At 34.9% G+C, this 18,059-nt stretch overlaps 1 protein-coding gene across 1 annotated transcript; it reads left to right on the forward strand.

Moving 5' to 3' along the window:
• Positions 1 to 3,825: 3,825 nt before the first annotated feature.
• On the forward strand, positions 3,826 to 16,868 carry stk35 (serine/threonine kinase 35). Its single transcript, XM_059528452.1, has 3 exons — positions 3,826 to 4,512; positions 7,624 to 8,382; positions 16,328 to 16,868. Exons 1-2 carry the CDS (start codon positions 3,993 to 3,995, stop codon positions 8,340 to 8,342), a joined length of 1,239 nt encoding a protein of 412 aa, XP_059384435.1. The 5' UTR covers positions 3,826 to 3,992; the 3' UTR covers positions 8,343 to 8,382; positions 16,328 to 16,868.
• Positions 16,869 to 18,059: the final 1,191 nt, after the last annotated feature.

The raw sequence follows: 18,059 nt of genomic DNA on the forward strand, positions 1-18,059 counted from the left end.
TTTCTAATCTAGATATTTATTTGTTCAAGGATATGCATTTTAGCAACCCTGTCACCAAATATCAAACTTTGAATGAGAAACATCATAAAATTTACTGCATTCACATATGAGACAAAATAAAACACAACCCGAATTCCGGAAAAGTTGGGACGTTTTTTAAATTTTAATAAAATGAAAACTAAAAGACTTTCAAATCACATGAGCCAATATTTTATTCACAATAGAACATAGATAACATAGCAAATGTTTAAACTGAGAAAGTTTACAATTTTATGCACAAAATGAGCTCATTTCAATTTTGATTTCTGCTACAGGTCTCAAAATAGTTGGGACGGGGCATGTTTACCATGGTGTAGCATCTCCTTTTCTTTTCAAAACAGTTTGAAGACGTCTGGGCATTGAAGCTATGAGTTGCTGGAGTTTTGCTGTTGGAATTTTGTCCCATTCTTGCCTTATATAGATTTCCAGCTGCTGAAGAGTTCGTGGTCGTCTTTGACGTATTTTTCGTTTAATGATGCACCAAATGTTCTCTATAGGTGAAAGATCTGGACTGCAGGCAGGCCAGGTTAGCACCCGGACTCTTCTACGACGAAGCCATGCTGTTGTTATAGCTGCAGTATGTGGTTTTGCATTGTCCTGCTGAAATAAACAAGGCCTTCCCTGAAATAGACGTTGTTTGGAGGGAAGCATATGTTGCTCTAAAACCTTTATATACCTTTCAGCATTCACAGAGCCTTCCAAAACATGCAAGCTTCCCATACCGTATGCACTTATGCACCCCCATACCATCAGAGATGCTGGCTTTTGAACTGAACGCTGATAACATGCTGGAAGGTCTCCCTCCTCTTTAGCCTGGAGGACACGGCGTCCGTGATTTCCAACAAGAATGTCAAATTTGGACTCGTCTGACCATAAAACACTATTCCACTTTGAAATAGTCCATTTTAAATGAGCCTTGGCCCACAGGACACGACGGCGCTTCTGGACCATGTTCACATATGGCTTCCTTTTTGCATGATAGAGCTTTAGTTGGCATCTGCTGATGGCACAGCGGATTGTGTTTACCGACAGTGGTTTCTGAAAGTATTCCTGGGCCCATTTAGTAATGTCATTGACACAATCATGCCGATGAGTGATGCAGTGTCGTCTGAGAGCCCGAAGACCACGGGCATCCAATAAAGGTCTCCGGCCTTGTCCCTTACGCACAGAGATTTCTCCAGTTTCTCTGAATCTTTTGATGATGTTATGCACTGTAGATGATGAGATTTGCAAAGCCTTTGCAATTTGACGTTGAGGAGCATTGTTTTTAAAGTTTTCCACAATTTTTTTACGCAGTCTTTCACAGATTGGAGAGCCTCTGCCCATCTTTACTTCTGAGAGACTCTGCTTCTCTAAGACAAAGCTTTTATAGCTAATCATGTTACAGACCTGATATCAATTAACTTAATTAATCACTAGATGTTCTCCCAGCTGAATCTTTTCAAAACTGCTTGCTTTTTTAGCCATTTGTTGCCCCTGTGCCAACTTTTTTGAGACCTGTAGCAGGCATTAAATTTTAAATGAGCTAATTAAGTGGATAAAAGTGTAAAATTTCTCAGTTTAAACATTTGCTACGTTATCTATGTTCTATTGTGAATAAAATATTGGCTCATGTGATTTGAAATTCCTTTAGTTTTCATTTTATTAAAATTTAAAAAACGTCCCAACTTTTCCGGAATTCGGGTTGTATAATAATAATAAAAAAATCCACTGACCATTTTTTTTTAAGATTTTTATTAATGATTTTGAATTTATTAAATAAACTAAAAACTGAATGACGTTTTTAGAAATAATAACTAAATAAATAAAATAAATAGCATCAGATTTATAGAACATATATATAAAATTAATGGTTTATTTTATACACTTTTTTTATTTTATGTAATTCTACAACTCCCATCTATCCAAATATGGATGATGACGACAACGATGATGGCTTTATGACTGATATGCAAAAGACAATTACCATGTTTATTTGTGAACATTTTTGAATATGAAGTAATTAATTAACATTTAATTAACTATAACATTCAAAGAACATTTGTTGTAACGTATTGTGATGGAACAACTATAACAAAAACGAAGAAGCATATACTGAAGGACAAAGCATACTGGCATAAAGAAGCAGCCCTCTGATGACGTCAGGGTCTGTCCGTGCGTGCGGGAACATGCTGTACCGCACGTGCCACCTTTCCTCTCACGTGCAGACCCACGCAGCAGAGGACGGAGCACCGCGAACAACTCACACCGACCGACACGCTGTCTTTACATAGGCTTAAAAAATGTATCAGTTCATGTTTGCTGAATTTAACCCGCATAAATGTTTAATTCAACGCAAATATGCCACTCATTCCCCCGCCCATTTGGAGGAGTGCATGGGATCTCCCTAATTTGCATATTAACTACAGAATGATGCTGGGTGTGTTTATATTAACGTTTGCATTTAATGTACAGAAATGTAAATATAGGGGAAATAAGCCTTTAATTTTAAAGGCAGAATTCCCAAACTCTATTCAACCACTATCCCAAACTTAAACCACATATTAAAGGCATTTTTCTTAACAAATGAACAACATATAGTATAGTAGCATAAATCGAATTTAATTATATTTAAAAAAATAAAACAAAAAAACTTTTACTAATAAATATTTACAGTTTTTTTTCTTAACACATCAAAAAACTATAGTAACTTTCATTTACCCCCCCCCCCCTATAAAAAAATATGTTTTTGATCCCCATATTTATAGGCTATAATAGCTTTATCTGACAAAATTGTATTTTATTTTTTCCAAATATCAGCCCATTTACAATCACACCTGATCTCCTCATTAAAATGCTGTACAATTAGGCTATATAAATACTTATTTTGTCAGAAAACTTATATGTGACCCTGGACCCCAAAACCAGCGTCATTTTTTTTTTAAACTAAGGTTTATACATCATCTGAAAGCTTTAAGGAGTTTGTTAGGACAATAGTTGAGATACAACTATTTGAAAATCTAAAATAAAAGTTACAAATATTGAGAAAATCGCCTTTAAAGTTGTCCAAAAGTTGTCCTTTAAAGTTCTTAGCAATGCATATTACTTATCAAAAAGTAAGCTTTCATATATTAATGATAGAAAATTTACATAATAGCATCATGGAACATGATCGTATACCTAATATCCTAATGATTTTTGCCACAAAAGACAAATGGATAATTATGACCCATATAATGAATTATTGGTTACTCCTACAAACATACATGTGCTACTTACAGGTGCTGGTCATATAATTAGAATATCATCAAAAAGTGGATTTATTTCACTAATTCCATTCAACCAGTGAAACTTGTAGGCTATATTATATTCATTCATTCATTACACACAGACTGATATATTTCAAATGTTTATCTCTTTTAATTTTGATGATTATAAAGAACAACTAAGGAAAATCCCAAATTCTTAATGGAATTAGTTAAATAAATAAACTTTTTGATGAAATTCTAATTATTTGACCTGCACCGGTATGCCTGCTTTTGGGGTCAAGGGTCACACATAGGCTTGTGCATGACGGAACGATTAACTTCTAACGAAATGTATACATTTTGGGGAAAGAATATGAAGAACAAAACACCTTAAATAGTATTGCATTTGGTATTCGTAGAGTTTTAAACACATTGTGCGAATAAATCGTTTAAATGGTGTTTAAACTAGGAAAATTGTTCGCATTTGTGACACGCCTCCCCCGTCTTATGAATGAAATGGAACAGGCCGCTGATGCCACGCCCCCTCCCCGCTCGAGTTCATGTTGTTTATGTCAGTCAGAGACGTTTGATGGAGGAAGTGACAAAAGACACAAACAAACCTGTCGAGTTTGCCCAAAAGTGACAACTCCCGTAGCTTTTCAGAGACGTTATGAAAAATAGGATTATTGTCCCGACACATATGTTAACACAGGGGGTAATAAACTCATGGAGCTGCGCAACGGCACACAGGGGAGACTAGCGCGCCTCCGGCGGAGCTGCAAGCGAGCCAAGCCGCCCAGCGCACACATGAGGCGGGATGAAGGTAAAGTCCTGCGTCCGCTGCCTGTGCAGACCAACGAGGACGACGAGGAGCTCATGGAGGAGGAGGACTGTTTCTCCACGGGCTTCCTCAAGCGTGACAGTCTCCATCCCGCCGTGTTCCTGAAGACGCCCAGGTATAGCTTGATCCGGGAGGTGGGTCGCGGGAGCTACGGTGTGGTGTACGAGGCCGTCGCCCGCAGGTCCGGAGCCCGCGTGGCCGTGAAGAAGCTCCGCTGCGACGCGCCCGAGAAAGTGGAGCTGGCGCTGGCCGAGTTCTGGGCCCTGGCGAGCCTGGAGAAGAAGCACGAGAACGTGGTGCAGCTGGAGGAGTGCGTGCTGCAGAGAAACGGGATGGCACAGAAAATGAGCCACGGGAACAAACGAAACAAACAGTATTTGAGATTAGTTGAAACTTCACTCAAAGGTAAAGAACTGTAGAGTTGTTGCATGTTGTTGTCGTCATAATATAAACTGATATATTGATTGATATCTGATTTTATTTTTATTTTTTTGAGTGCCAACACAAGAAGTGGATTGTTTAGTGTTGTAGCACATATGCATTTTGAGGTGCATAAAAGCAATGCAACTTTGCAAGCATGACAAATTGCACTATTTTAATGTAATGCATGTCTATACTGGGCATCTTTAATGCATGTCATCATACGTAGGAAGAGAAGGCATTCTTTGCGTGAGGGAACATCATGTTCTAGCACCCATCATGCATTAACCCCTTCTCTCCCATATAGGCCAATAGGACTTCTGCTAATATGCTTTAGTCTTTGTGTGCAGTTTTCAAAGTTTGAGTCTCTTTTTCCAGTAGATTAAATAATATTGTCATCTATGGGCATGCTGTCAAAATCAGATTAAAGTCTACTGTCATTGAGCAGAATGCAAGTAGTTTTTGAAGAAATTTACTAGATAAAGATAAATTCTTAAGTAATTGCATTCTCAAAAGTTCAGTTTGAGCTCATAGGTGTTTTAGTGCATAAGTTAAAAAATTTATTTGGAAATATACATTTTTACTAGTTGTTAAAATTGTATTATTTTGTGTTGTAGTAGGCCTGGAAATCATATTATTTTTTTTGTTCTGATATTTCCATGCACGTGAACCCTGAATATAGTTTTGACATGAATTATTTACACATCCTGCAGTCTGACATGCTGTACTCCATCAAAAATGGTTTTAAATGGGATTTGTGAATATATTCACACAAAAGAAAATGACACACATAATGTGTATAATTCTTCAAATGGGACGTTGGCGTTTTGTGATTTGGTGTGTTGAGGTTGCGTGTTTGTGGTGTCGTGCGAGTGCTATATTTGTGGTTGGCCTCAGCAGTAGCAGGATCTATTTTGTGCTGACTGCTGTTATGTAAGTGTCACCATTTACTGGCCTCGTACACAATGGAAAAACTAATCCAGACGCCACAGGCTTGTTTAGGAATTATTTGAATGTTTTTTTTTTTGGGTTTTTTTTTTGCTGATGTATTGTAGGTCATTTAATGTTGTTCTACAAATGTATGAGTTTGGGAATTATTGACATTTCTTTCAGTCTAGGCTAGTTTTTTTTTAGTCTGTGAGTTGTGATCAGTAAGCTCATTTGGCTAATAAACACATTTATGGATCACAATTTAATTTATCACAAGAATTCATTTTTTTTATTGCCAGTCAAAGCTCTTTGACCTTAAGTATTTCTAGTAGATTTATTAATAAACTGTCATTGTGCAGTTGATACAGACCACAGATTACAGGATCAAGATTTATTTTAAATCATTGCACCATAACAAAATCTGAGTCATTGAATGTACTAGATTGGTGCATTAACTCAGCAATATAAATTCCCAAATTTTTTCATGAATTTTAAAGTTTTTATGGGTATTACAGAGCAGTCATTCGACATTTGTGACCTGTAATCATAGGTCAGTTTTGCCAGTAAACATATTTACAGCTCAGAACTGTGCCATTGACCTAAAATATTTACTGAATAGCCTACACCTCAGAAAGATTATAATAGTTTATGTTTTGCAACACATTCACATGTTCATAGTTCAATAAAGATTCATTTTTAAGTCATTGCAATCATTTAAAAAAGAAAAAAATTGTTAGAGTGGTGCCTAACTTAAAAAAAAATAGAAATTGGAAATAGAAAGTTCAGTTTTTTGTTTTTTGATGATTTTTAAAAAATATTTTATTACATGATATAATTTTCTGAGACTTGGAAATTGTCATTTTTAAAATTCCCCAAGTGTTTATAAGTTCTTGCAGCATTTGTATGGGTCAGAGTCCACCTGTTCTCCATGCATTTTCCTAACCCTTGTTAACTGAAGCTAAGCGATGTTGGTTATCACCGAACACAGACAGATTATCAGGGTTTACTCTCATACGGTGCTCTTTGGAAAGCCTCCAAACATGCAGCTCAGCTAAAGTCTGATTGGTGTTTTGCTAGCCTGTCTGAGTTAGCTAAACCAACAATTTAGTTCTAAGGCTCGGAGTATGAACCGTAAAGCTGCTGTAGTTTGAACAGGACTGGGATTAATCAAACACAACCATGTCAGTTTGTTAACGAGCCAGAAACAGCAGCTTATCAGTTAGAAACCAGCGACATTCAATGAAGAGCCATTTCATCTGACTCAGCACAAATAACTCCGTGAACCACATGAGGAGATTTTGGAGTGGGTTTGATCTGCCATCAGTGGTTTACACTAACCTCAAACAAATGGTCATTTTAACCGGGGTTATTAAAGTTGAATAATAAAGCCATACAAAAAAAAATAAAATAATAATAATTACTTGAAAGAAACTACAGTTAAAATATATAAATGTATATATAAAAAAATAACTAACCTACTTGCCAAGGCAACATTTCTCACTTGATATACTAAAATAACTAAAGCTGAAATAAAAAGGAATAAAAAATTACACAGACATATAACAAATAAAACGAATAAAGATATAAACAAAACACACAATATAATTACTAAATCTTTAATCAAAATTAAATAGGAATAGGAAGAATATAAAAAATTTATCAAAATTTCATAATAAAATAGTTAAATAAATCATAAATATACTTAATAAAAACTATAGTACCTCAGTGATATTAAAATATAAAAAAGATCTGTTAAGAAAAATGTATCAATTGGAAAATATTATAGCAATCCAATATTTTTATATATATATATATATATATATATATATATATAAACTTGTCTTTGTAATATTTGCTCCATTTTGACTAACATAATACATAATTTGACTGATTGATAATAATCTAAAATGTTTCTTGAGCAACAAATCAGAATATTAGAATGATTTCTGAAGGATCATGTGACACTGAAGACTGGAGTAATGAAGCTGAAAATACAGCTGCACATCACAGGAATAAATAAAATTTTACAATATATTGAAATGGAACAAAGTTATTTTAAATTGTAATAATATTTCACAATATTACTGATTTAACTGCATTTTTAATCAAATAAATGCAGCCTTGGTGAGCAGAAGAGTCGCTAACCGCATTCTACTGTCTTTCCAGGTGAGCGTATCTTGGGTTACCCAGAGGAACCGTGTTATCTTTGGTTTGTTATGGAGTTCTGCGATGGCGGTGACCTCAACCAGTACATCCTCTCGCGGCGGCCTGATCCACGGACCAACCGTAGTTTCATGAAGCAGATGACCAGTGCTGTGGCCTTCCTCCATAAGAACAACATTGTTCACCGGGACCTCAAACCAGACAACATTCTCATCTCGCAGAAATCCGGCGATCCGGTCATCAAGGTCGCCGATTTCGGCCTCAGCAAGGTTTGTGCGGCACTCAGCTGCATGGAGAGCGAAGGCGACAACCAGATGAACAAAAACCTGGTGAACATTAACAAATTCTGGCTGTCGTCAGCATGCGGCTCCGACTTCTACATGGCTCCGGAGGTGTGGGAGGGACACTACACTGCCAAAGCTGACATTTTTGCTCTCGGCATCATCATTTGGGCCATGATCGAGCGGATCACATTCATCGATGCCGAGTCCAAGCGAGAGCTCCTCGGCACATACGTCCGCCAGGGGACAGAGATCGTCCCGGTGGGTGAGGCCCTGCTAGAGAACCCAAAGATGGTCCTGAACATCCCACAGAAGACGCGGAGCATCATGTCTGAAGGCGTCAGGCGGCTTCTGCAGGACATGTTGGCAGTCAACCCGCAGGACCGACCCGACGCGTCTCAGTTGGAGGTTAGAATGGACCAAGTCACATGGGCGGCGTAAGCCAAACCCATTGGCTGAAACGAGCATGCACATTTTTCAGGTGGGTTGCTATTTAAATTTTAGATGCCGTGTCCACTATTTTTGTTCACCTCAGACCAAAAGTCAAGAGTGCAGTTTAAATCCCATTATGAATTAAAACGAGACTTCTTGGGTTGTTGAAAAGTATTAAAGGCACAATATGTAAGTTTTCACCACTAGAGGTCGCATTTTCAAAACAATAACAGAGGCGAAGCTCGATGACGCAATGATGGAGCATGTAACAATGGGAGATGTTATTTTCACCAAATAATTTTCACACATAATATTTGCTTACCGGTCTATTAAAACACACGTGAGAGTGGAGTATCTGTCCAGTCCCAGGTTTTCGCGAAGCTCTCCATTTTGGAAACGCCACGCCAATATTTATTCTAGTTTTATTTCTGTGTTTGTCACAATGCCTTCTTGCCTCAGTTGGTGTACGTTTTTTTTCGTACTTTCCAAAATGTAATCGTGATCCATGATAACGTAAATGCACAACAGTGGCGTTCTGCATGCAGTATACCTTACACGTCCGCATTTCTCCATGTGTGTTGCCGTAGTATTCATAAGCGAGGATTGGCGAGGATATTGTGTTATTGATAGGTGACAATGACCAGGGACGAGTCATTATTTTAAACTGGAATTTCTCTGGATTTCCAAATCCTTGGGAACTTTTAAGATAACGTAAGTACACAACTGCATGAAATATATAACACTGTGCAAGTGGTTATTGGATATTTTATTACAAAAATCTTATAAACTTTTTCCCGAACACGCAAGTCATGTCTGACTCTTAACTGGAAGGGTGCTTTGCATTTCCGGTCTCCAGTGTTATAGCATATCCAGCATATATAGGGCCCTATAAAATACGTTTTATTTTTTTCTGGAGACAATAGTGATAAAAACCAAAATATTCAATGTCTACAAGAATAATCCACTGTTTTGTAGAGGGGATCACATAGTGGATTACATAAAGTAAACCACTGTTTTTGACTTTAGAATGATGGTATCATTATTTTTTACACAGAGATTGGTAGGTCTGTTAGTAAACTTTAGTGATATTTTTTGCATTATATTTCAATGGTGATGGTTCAAAAATGGGGGAAAAGCACTTACTGCCAAAGTTTGCATGGCAGTAACTCACAAAGTCCTACAGATATCTTAATATCCTTTTAGATTTTGTCTTTTAACAAACTTTTATTTTGGTATCCTTATTTTTAAGGTCCTATAGGGTTCATTCCCAGAGATATTGGGATCTCAATATGGCTCCATAATTTAACAAATCTAACCAATTGTTAAATTGTACACATTTTCATTGGTCAAAAACCAAATGTTGCTCACTTCCCATACCGCTGATACTTATTGTATTTAAAAAAGACCATCTGAAGACCACATAATGTTGAAAATAGGTCTACAAAATACGTCATATCCTCAGCACTCTATTGGCAGCCTTTGCAGTAAGTAAGTGTTAAAGTACTCTAAAGTGACAAATTGATTTTAATCCAAGCTAGAGTTCTTCAACTATTGAAGAACTCCTCATCGTTCCTGGTGCAAACCCACGTATTTGGCCTCGGGGGCAGCATGTACCCTGCGAGGCTGCCGTGCCCTACCCATTGCTCAACTCACAGGCCTGTTTAGTTTTCTGACGCCACACCCTGAGCTCCACGAGTGATCTGATTAACAAGATCCGACACCATTTTAGCAGCAGAATGCACTCTGCCAGAGGCGATAGCGTCAGAGTTTAATACGCGACATACTCCCAACCAGGTGCTGCATGTTTTGGGTATGAACCAGAGCTTATACAACATCAGTTTATTGCAATCTTTTATGGGTTTTGCATTGGATGGGATTCAACTGAGAAGGCCACAGGAAATGAAATGCATTTTAGAAGCCCACTTTAGCATTTGTATTCAAATCATACTGAGGCTCTGTTTGGGTGGTTTTAATTCAAATAATGCAAATATGATGTGTAAAATGATGTCAGTTATTTATAATAGTTAATTTCACCATGTTTATGTATATTTTTATTAATAATAAAATATTTATATGTTTGTTTTTCATGTTGGAATATTATATTTGTTAAATCAGTAATAATCAGTATCAGAAAAACAGTAAAATTGGCTAAATCTCCCATGTTTATTTATTTTTAGTAATAATTATAACTGTATGTTTGTTCTCTTCCTTCTTTTTCAATTGAAGTCTTTTGTGCATTTTAATAAAATTAAATAATATGCTGATTAATTTGATTAATCAAAATGTATTGTCCATATCAAGATTCCCAAAAAATTTTAATTTTTATATGTGATATTTAAATAAATTAAACCGAAATATATGACATTATTCTGGCAAGTAATTCACTGAATGGACAAAGTAGGCCTACCACTAGAATAAAAAATTAAAGGCTTTAATTTAAATTAATTAACATCTTAAAGTCTTAATAAAGTCAAATTTTAAACGCTAAACCAGGTGCTTCACGTTTTTGGGTATAAACAGCGATTTTTATGCAACATCAGTAATACAGGAATGGCGTTCCCGCAGAGAGTTTATTGCATTCTTTTAAGGATTTTGCATTGGATGCGATTCAACTGAAAAGGCCAGAGGAAATGAAATGCATTTTAGAAGCGGCTTTATAGCACAGTTTTAATCAAAACTCGCTGTGTTGGTGTCCCGAGGCGAGAACATACTAAAACAATGACTCGCTCAGACTAGCACGCATCTCCAGTGAAATGCAGTGACGCCGGCTTCTTTGGTGTCAGATGGTTTGAGCGTCGTGTGCACGGGCCGTATGGATGTGACTCATGCGTCATTCGTTCAGCAAGCTTATAGAGCGGTTATGCAACACCCTGCTTTCTCTCCCGGACGGCCTGAATGGAGGCAGCCATCCGTCAAAACAAGCTGGCTGGGAGTGAGCCGCGGGTCTGGCTGTTCGTCTCACGGGGGGGTGTTTTAGGGGGTATTTTTGTGTATTTACACCCTGAGCGCTTTCCGTTCCCTTAGACTTTTATCCTGGGACGAGGAGATGATTGCAGCTGTGCACAGAAGCCCTCCCTGACCCCACACAGCAGAGGTGTCTCTGCTCACGTTCAGAACATTTTGTTCTTTGCCTTCCAGCCAGTTGCTCCTGTGTATACTGCGTCTGTATTACTGAGTACACCACTCACATCGAACGATCACTAATGTCCTTCAAATATACTAATAAAATAAAAACATCCGCAGTAATCATATATTGCTTATTTTTTGATAAAATAATCACACGTTCAGTCATTTGAAAATACATATTATGTGTGAGAGTATGTAAATTATATTCTTCCTTATCAATAATAATGTTTCCTAATTGTGTAATTAATTTTATTTGTTTAACTTTAATTTTAATACTAATATTTTTGTGTTATTTTTAATATTTTATTTTAACTACTACTACTACTAATAATAATAATAATCCATTTTATTATTATTAATATCTATTTAATTTTATTATTTGTCATAAGAACTATTAAAAAATTATAATTAAACTATCGATAATTAACATTAATTTGTAGTAATGTGTCATAATTATTGTAATAATTATGTATTTGTCATTTTATTGTTTATTAATTTGTTTTTTTATTGTTTTCTATTTAGTGTTACTGGTTGCGATACTTTTTAATGTTTTATAATATTTAATAATGTGCAATTTACCTATTTAATGAATATGTGAAAACTAACAAATAAACTCATAAATAAATAAATAGATAATAAAACAGTAAAAAGCATTATTTAAAAAAAATGCATGAATTAATATATTTTTTTAAATTACTTATTTGCTTTTTAATGTTTTATAATATTCAGTAAAGTGCAATTTACTTATTTAATATTCAATTTGTTTAATACTCTTTATTGTTCCTTTTTTATTAATGTATTTTAACGTATGGTTGTTGTTATTATTATTGAATTTTATTATATGGTTTATTTATATTTAAACTCATTATTTGTAATAATACTAACATATATTTGCTGGGTTTGTTATTTTTATTGTAAGATATATCACATTTGCTGAATCAGTTATATCTGAATCATAACTACCATGTTTTTTCCCTTTCTGTTTAATTTATTCAAATGTAAGACTGTCAAAAGATTAAACACTTTAATCAGTTAAATCATATGTTGAATAATCTGATTAATCAAGAAAAGTCATTATTGTGGCAAGTAAATCATTAAATGGATAAAGCAGTTTTAGAAGTCTAAATATTGTAGATAAAGTCTATAAAGACAAATTAATGTCCGACTGTTGTTTGATTAGAAAGGAACTAATGCATTAGAGTGAATCAAAATCTGTCCGATTTAATTTAAACAGAGCATTTGTCTCTTTTCAGAACTCTTGTCTTGTTAAATCTAATCCAAAAGCAACATTGTTTGTTTGCGTTGTGGAGATTCAGGCTCCTTTGGGGAAGCTGGGGCTGGTTCAGGAGTGTTTTTCAGGATTATCGGGAGGAGTGAGGGTTTATAGGCTGTTATGTAAGCAGGAAAACATGCTTTTTTTTTCTATTTATTTAGCAGACTTTTCCAATCAGGGGCTGCTTGTTTTCTTATTCTTCTTAAAATGATGTGAAAAGGCTGCTTTTTTTTGTAAATCTTCAGATTAAGTTCATGTATAAAATATTTTCAAACTATTAAATCAAAAGCCTAATATAAGATGTGAAACTGAAGTAGTTTTTAAACTGTAAAACTTTTTTTTTTCCAAAGTCAATTAGAACGAAGTACATTTTTACAAAAAAATATATATAATATAAAATAAAATATTTCAGTCTTTCTAATTGTTTAATTTAATGTTACTTGCTGTTTCTTTAATTAATTGTGATTTAAAAATAATAATTATTAATTGAATTATTATTATTATTATTATTATTATTATTATTATTATTGTAAAAATTTATTTATAGCAGATGTTGTTTTTAAAACTGGTTAAGAACTATTATAGAACATATGAATGTTTCATAATTTTATAAAAACATTTATTCATGCATGCATTTTTATAATACTTTTTAATACGTTATTTTTTATTTATTTATTTATAAGGGTTCACTTATTTGTTTGTTTTCACATTAAATTAAGCGTGGAATTATTTCAAGTAGAAAGACTAAAGAAGCAATTTCTTGTAAAACGTATTATTTATATTATATTTCAAATTTCTGTGTGAATTTCACCAGGTTTTTTTTGGTGTCTGTCAGAATAACTGGCTAAACGTGTCTATTTACCCAATTTGTTTATGTAGTCCTTTTGTGAATAATCTCACTGTAAAGAACATCTGATCAGGTCAAACTCAGAAAAACAATTGGACAGACGGCATTATTGGATTGCGTTCAGCCATAGCTGGCCGGAGATGAAATCGGATCTGATGCAGAAACAACTTGGATGACACCATGTTGCATCAGTATATCATCTACTGGCCAGCTGTCCGACACATGGACCTGCGATTACAAATACAGCAGAACAGCCAGCCATGTAGTCTGTGATTATAGTGCGCTGTATCAATCAGAAATATCATAGTCTCCATGCATCATAGAAACCCTCTCAGGTTCGTTCAGTGGCGAGGAAAAACAAGTTTTCACGTGATGTTTGGAAGGAAACCCACATGTAGTTACACAACAGTAACTTAACCACAGCTACTGTGGAGGCATCCTGCTGACTCAGACCACACATCTGTCAACACCTGCATGTTATTGTGTTGAGCTCAGATATCAGCTGTCGGCTGAACCGCTGCGATCAATAACAACACTGTGTTTCTTTTCCTCTATTAATCCGTCATGCACTGGATTATTGGGTTTTCAAAAATAAATTATCCATGATGCTTGCTAAAGTTCAAGTTTGTCCTGCATGCAGTCGATCATGCAAACCTTTTAAAGTATGCTTGAGTCTGGGCGAGATATTGAAGTAATGATTATGACATAAAATGTATGACCGATAAGTGTTAATATATATGACCTTACAGTAAAAAATGTGGATTTAAAAGGTAAAATTAAAAGATTAAAAAATCAAAATTATGATGTAGGTCAAAATTATGAGATACCAAGTACTGCCAAGTATTTTTAGTCATAATTATGACTGAAGCCGCAATTATGAGATATGACAGTATAAAAGAAGAAGCCAAAATAATGAGATACTATACTAAGTAATAATAATGGCCTAAAAAGTAAAAATTATGACTTAAAAAGTTGCAATGCAATTATGATGAATGAGATAAAAGGCCATATCATTTTTACTTAAAATGTCAAATGTATGAGATACCAAATAAAAATGACTTGAAATGAAACATTTTGACTTCAAGGGTAAAATTATGGGTACAATTTTTCAAAATTATGAAAAATTATAAAATTAAGATCTTAAGTAATAATTATACCCTGAAAATAATTCATAATTAAGACAAGTAGCAATTATGAGATACGGAAGTCATAATTATGACATATAAAGATTATGAGATACTAAGTAATAATTGTGTTTAAAACTTATTAAAAAAATTATGAGATTGACTTGTCATAATTATGGATAAGGATTAATTACAACCTAAAAAGTACAAATTATGGCATACAAATTTAAAATGATGAGCTAGAAAGTCAACCATTGGATTATAAAAATGCATAATTATGAGATAAAAAGATGGAAGTATGAGATACTTGATAATATTTGCAGACACTTTGGTACATTTATTAGATAATTATGACATAGCAACCCTCTACGAACACCTTGGCAATTGAATCGCCATTGGCTGGTAAATTTTTTAGTTTACTCGCCAGACCGATATATATATATACTATATACTGTATATATATAATACTGTATATGTTTTTTAAATGGCACAGCTTTTTAAATACCTAAAAGTACATACTTAACATCGGTCGGTCTAGCATTATAATATGATATGCATAATCAAGTACTATTTAATTATAGAACTTTAGTAATTATAATTCATAACCATGTATGACTGCATAGACATTTTATCTGAATTTAGGACTGGTGGTGATGCTTTGTTTGTCATTCAGTGTTTCTGTAAAAAAAAAAAAGAAAAAATGAATAATAATACTGATAAGAAGATAATAATAATCCGAATTCTACTAATAACAACAGTAAAACATGCACTAAGGATGAACGAGCTGCTGGATTCATGAATATTAATAAGGTTGTATCCATTCGTGAGAACTGATTTGCTGAAATCAAAACAGGGACGATAATAAGTGAGCACCAGACAATCAGATTGTCGTTTGCGCATTAGTTCAGCGGAAAAAAAAATCCAAAGGACCTCCATTATTTTGACAGGAAAATACAACAAAGAACATCGTTTACATGTAACGTGTCTACTCCGCATGATATGTAAGACTCGCTCGCTCTGTCTCTCTCTCACTTCAACATGTGAGAGAAAGCGACGAGAGTCGTCCGCCTTCACACTAGAGTTTAAAGTAAACCAAATACACAAACACAGGTACGCTGTGCATCCATGATGAACTGAAAAACATCACAGATCGCACGATGGAGAGTGAAACTCTGAAGCGCTCAGTCAGAGAGTGTTCGGCAAATTAATATATATCTGTGCTAAACTTATACTTAGCCTCAAACTCACACGCTGGCGAGTAAAATCTGAGAATTTATTAGCCATTGGCTAACATTAGACATCATTTAGCGCCAGAGTGAAGATTTAGTCGCAATGTAGAGGGTTGCATAAGTTGAAGTTATGAGATACTATGAAATAATTACACCGTAAAAAGTCATAATTATGACAAAAAGTCAAAAATATGACATTACATGAAAGACTTTTTATCTCCTATATTCAGCTTTTTCTTTCATAAATTAGACTTTTTGTTTTTAGAATTATGACTTGGGATGCCATAATTAAATTTTGTCCGCCATAATTTCATTCACCAAATCAGGATTTTGTGTGGTATTTAGTGAAAATGAGAGTATGGTTGAGTAACCGTTTTGTTTTGCTCTCTCTACAGGTTTGCCCAGCGATGGAAATGAAAAAGGGACAGCGGATCCTTGAACTGAATTTCGTTTCGTGACCGCTTCCAAAAAGCAGAAGTGAAATCAAATGACTTAATATTTCTATTTAAAAGCCCTCACAAGGAAATGCTATGCAGTCTTCTTTATTAACACGCTCATTGTCTACTCCGGATCCTCATGCAAGTCTTCCAAACTGACCATGCGTTTCCTGCTCCGATCTCACCAGCAATGTTTTCACGTTCCTCTCGTTCTCTGCTGTGACTGTGCTGATGTTTCAGACCAGGTTTATACACACACGTTGCACTATGTCCTCAAACAAATATATCCCGTCTGCACCTCTGTGAAAACCAGACAGTACAGATGTAAATAGTTAGATGTTTGTGGTGAATGCTCTAAAATATTCACAGGACAACAGAGAAGGAAGTTATTATAAATCTCACAAACATGAAGACATACTGTGAATGATATAATGTGAATGACTGGGTTCGTAGTGACCCGTCTCTCCTGTAGCTGTAAATGCATCTGGCCTGAACAACAGCACCTCTTTAAAAAAAAAAACCCTTTGTGCCTTATTTTAACATTTTTAGAAAGTGTTTGGATTGGTTCTCATTATTATTTACTTTTTTTTTTTTTTGTAAGGATTTTTTTTTTTTTTATTCTAAATGTCACAGTTTTTTTTTTTTAGCATTTGCAAATGCTAAATATATATATGATTTATTAATGCAGTTACAAGTTTTGTCAAGTAACTTCTTTTTCTTTAATCCAATTCCTTCTATTTTAGCCACTTCATCTAGATTTAGAACAAAAGCAGAGTATTATTTGTACTAATGCTATTGAACAGGAGATTGTATGATTTTCTATGCAGACTCGACTTTGTGTAAATAATTAGATGAGGGATCAAATGAGTTTTGTTGTTGTTGTTAACCTTGGTTTTCATCTGACTTCACATTGTTGTAGCAAAATGTCTGATTTCCTTTTGGCTCTTCACATCAAAAAAGCTTTAAGACAGGCGTTACATTCACGTTGTCTGGAATGTTTCGGTTCCGTTAGAATGGAACAGTTTAAAATGTTTGAATTGTAGCGCCTCACATCATGTGATTCCATACGGAATGTTGCATGATGGGCGTCATTAAGTCACTCTAACTTGATTTCTCTTAACCTAAACACTACTTCAGAGCTGTGCCAGATATCAGACCTTTGTTAAAAAAAAAAAGGCTTTAAATTTAAAGATGCATGTTACTTGTACTCCTGAGCACATTCACGGTTGAAAGAACAGTTTTCAAGCCATCCAAGATGTGGATGATTGTTTGATTGATGACAGTGAATGGGTGCCGTCAGACTAGAGTGATGTGGATTAGCGTTACATGTGGATTATTGTGATGTTTTTATCAGCTGTTTGGACTCTCATTCTGACGGCACCCATTCACTGCAGAGGATCCAGTGGTGAGCAAGTGATGCAATGCTACATTTCTCCAAATCTGATGAGGAAACAAACTCATCTACTTTACAACTTGAAGGGACTGAGAAAATGTAGATTTTTAAGGTGAACATAAAAGGTCACAATAAGAAGCCAGTCGCAATTTTTTCCTGTGAACTGGACATTTGTACCAGCCATTGAGAAATCGTTTTTCAGAGGCTTTCTTCAGGTTTCTTTACTTACAGGGAACTAGTTCTAGTTGTTCTTTTATCAAGACAAGTTGATGTTTTTCAAAGGACGTTCGAGGTCTG

This window comes from Carassius carassius, chromosome 37 (genome assembly GCF_963082965.1).
Source record: "Carassius carassius chromosome 37, fCarCar2.1, whole genome shotgun sequence".
NCBI lineage: Eukaryota > Metazoa > Chordata > Actinopteri > Cypriniformes > Cyprinidae > Carassius > Carassius carassius.

What these genes read in the sequence shown, in the direction of transcription:
- stk35 (XM_059528452.1), top strand. Translation starts at nt 3,993, where the DNA reads ATGGAGCTGCGCAACGGCACACAGGGGAGACTAGCGCGCCTCCGGCGG. An exon ending in AGTTGAAACTTCACTCAAAG is followed by an intron (nt 4,513 to 7,623) that starts GTAAAGAACTGT and finishes CTGTCTTTCCAG; the next exon opens with GTGAGCGTATCTTGGGTTAC.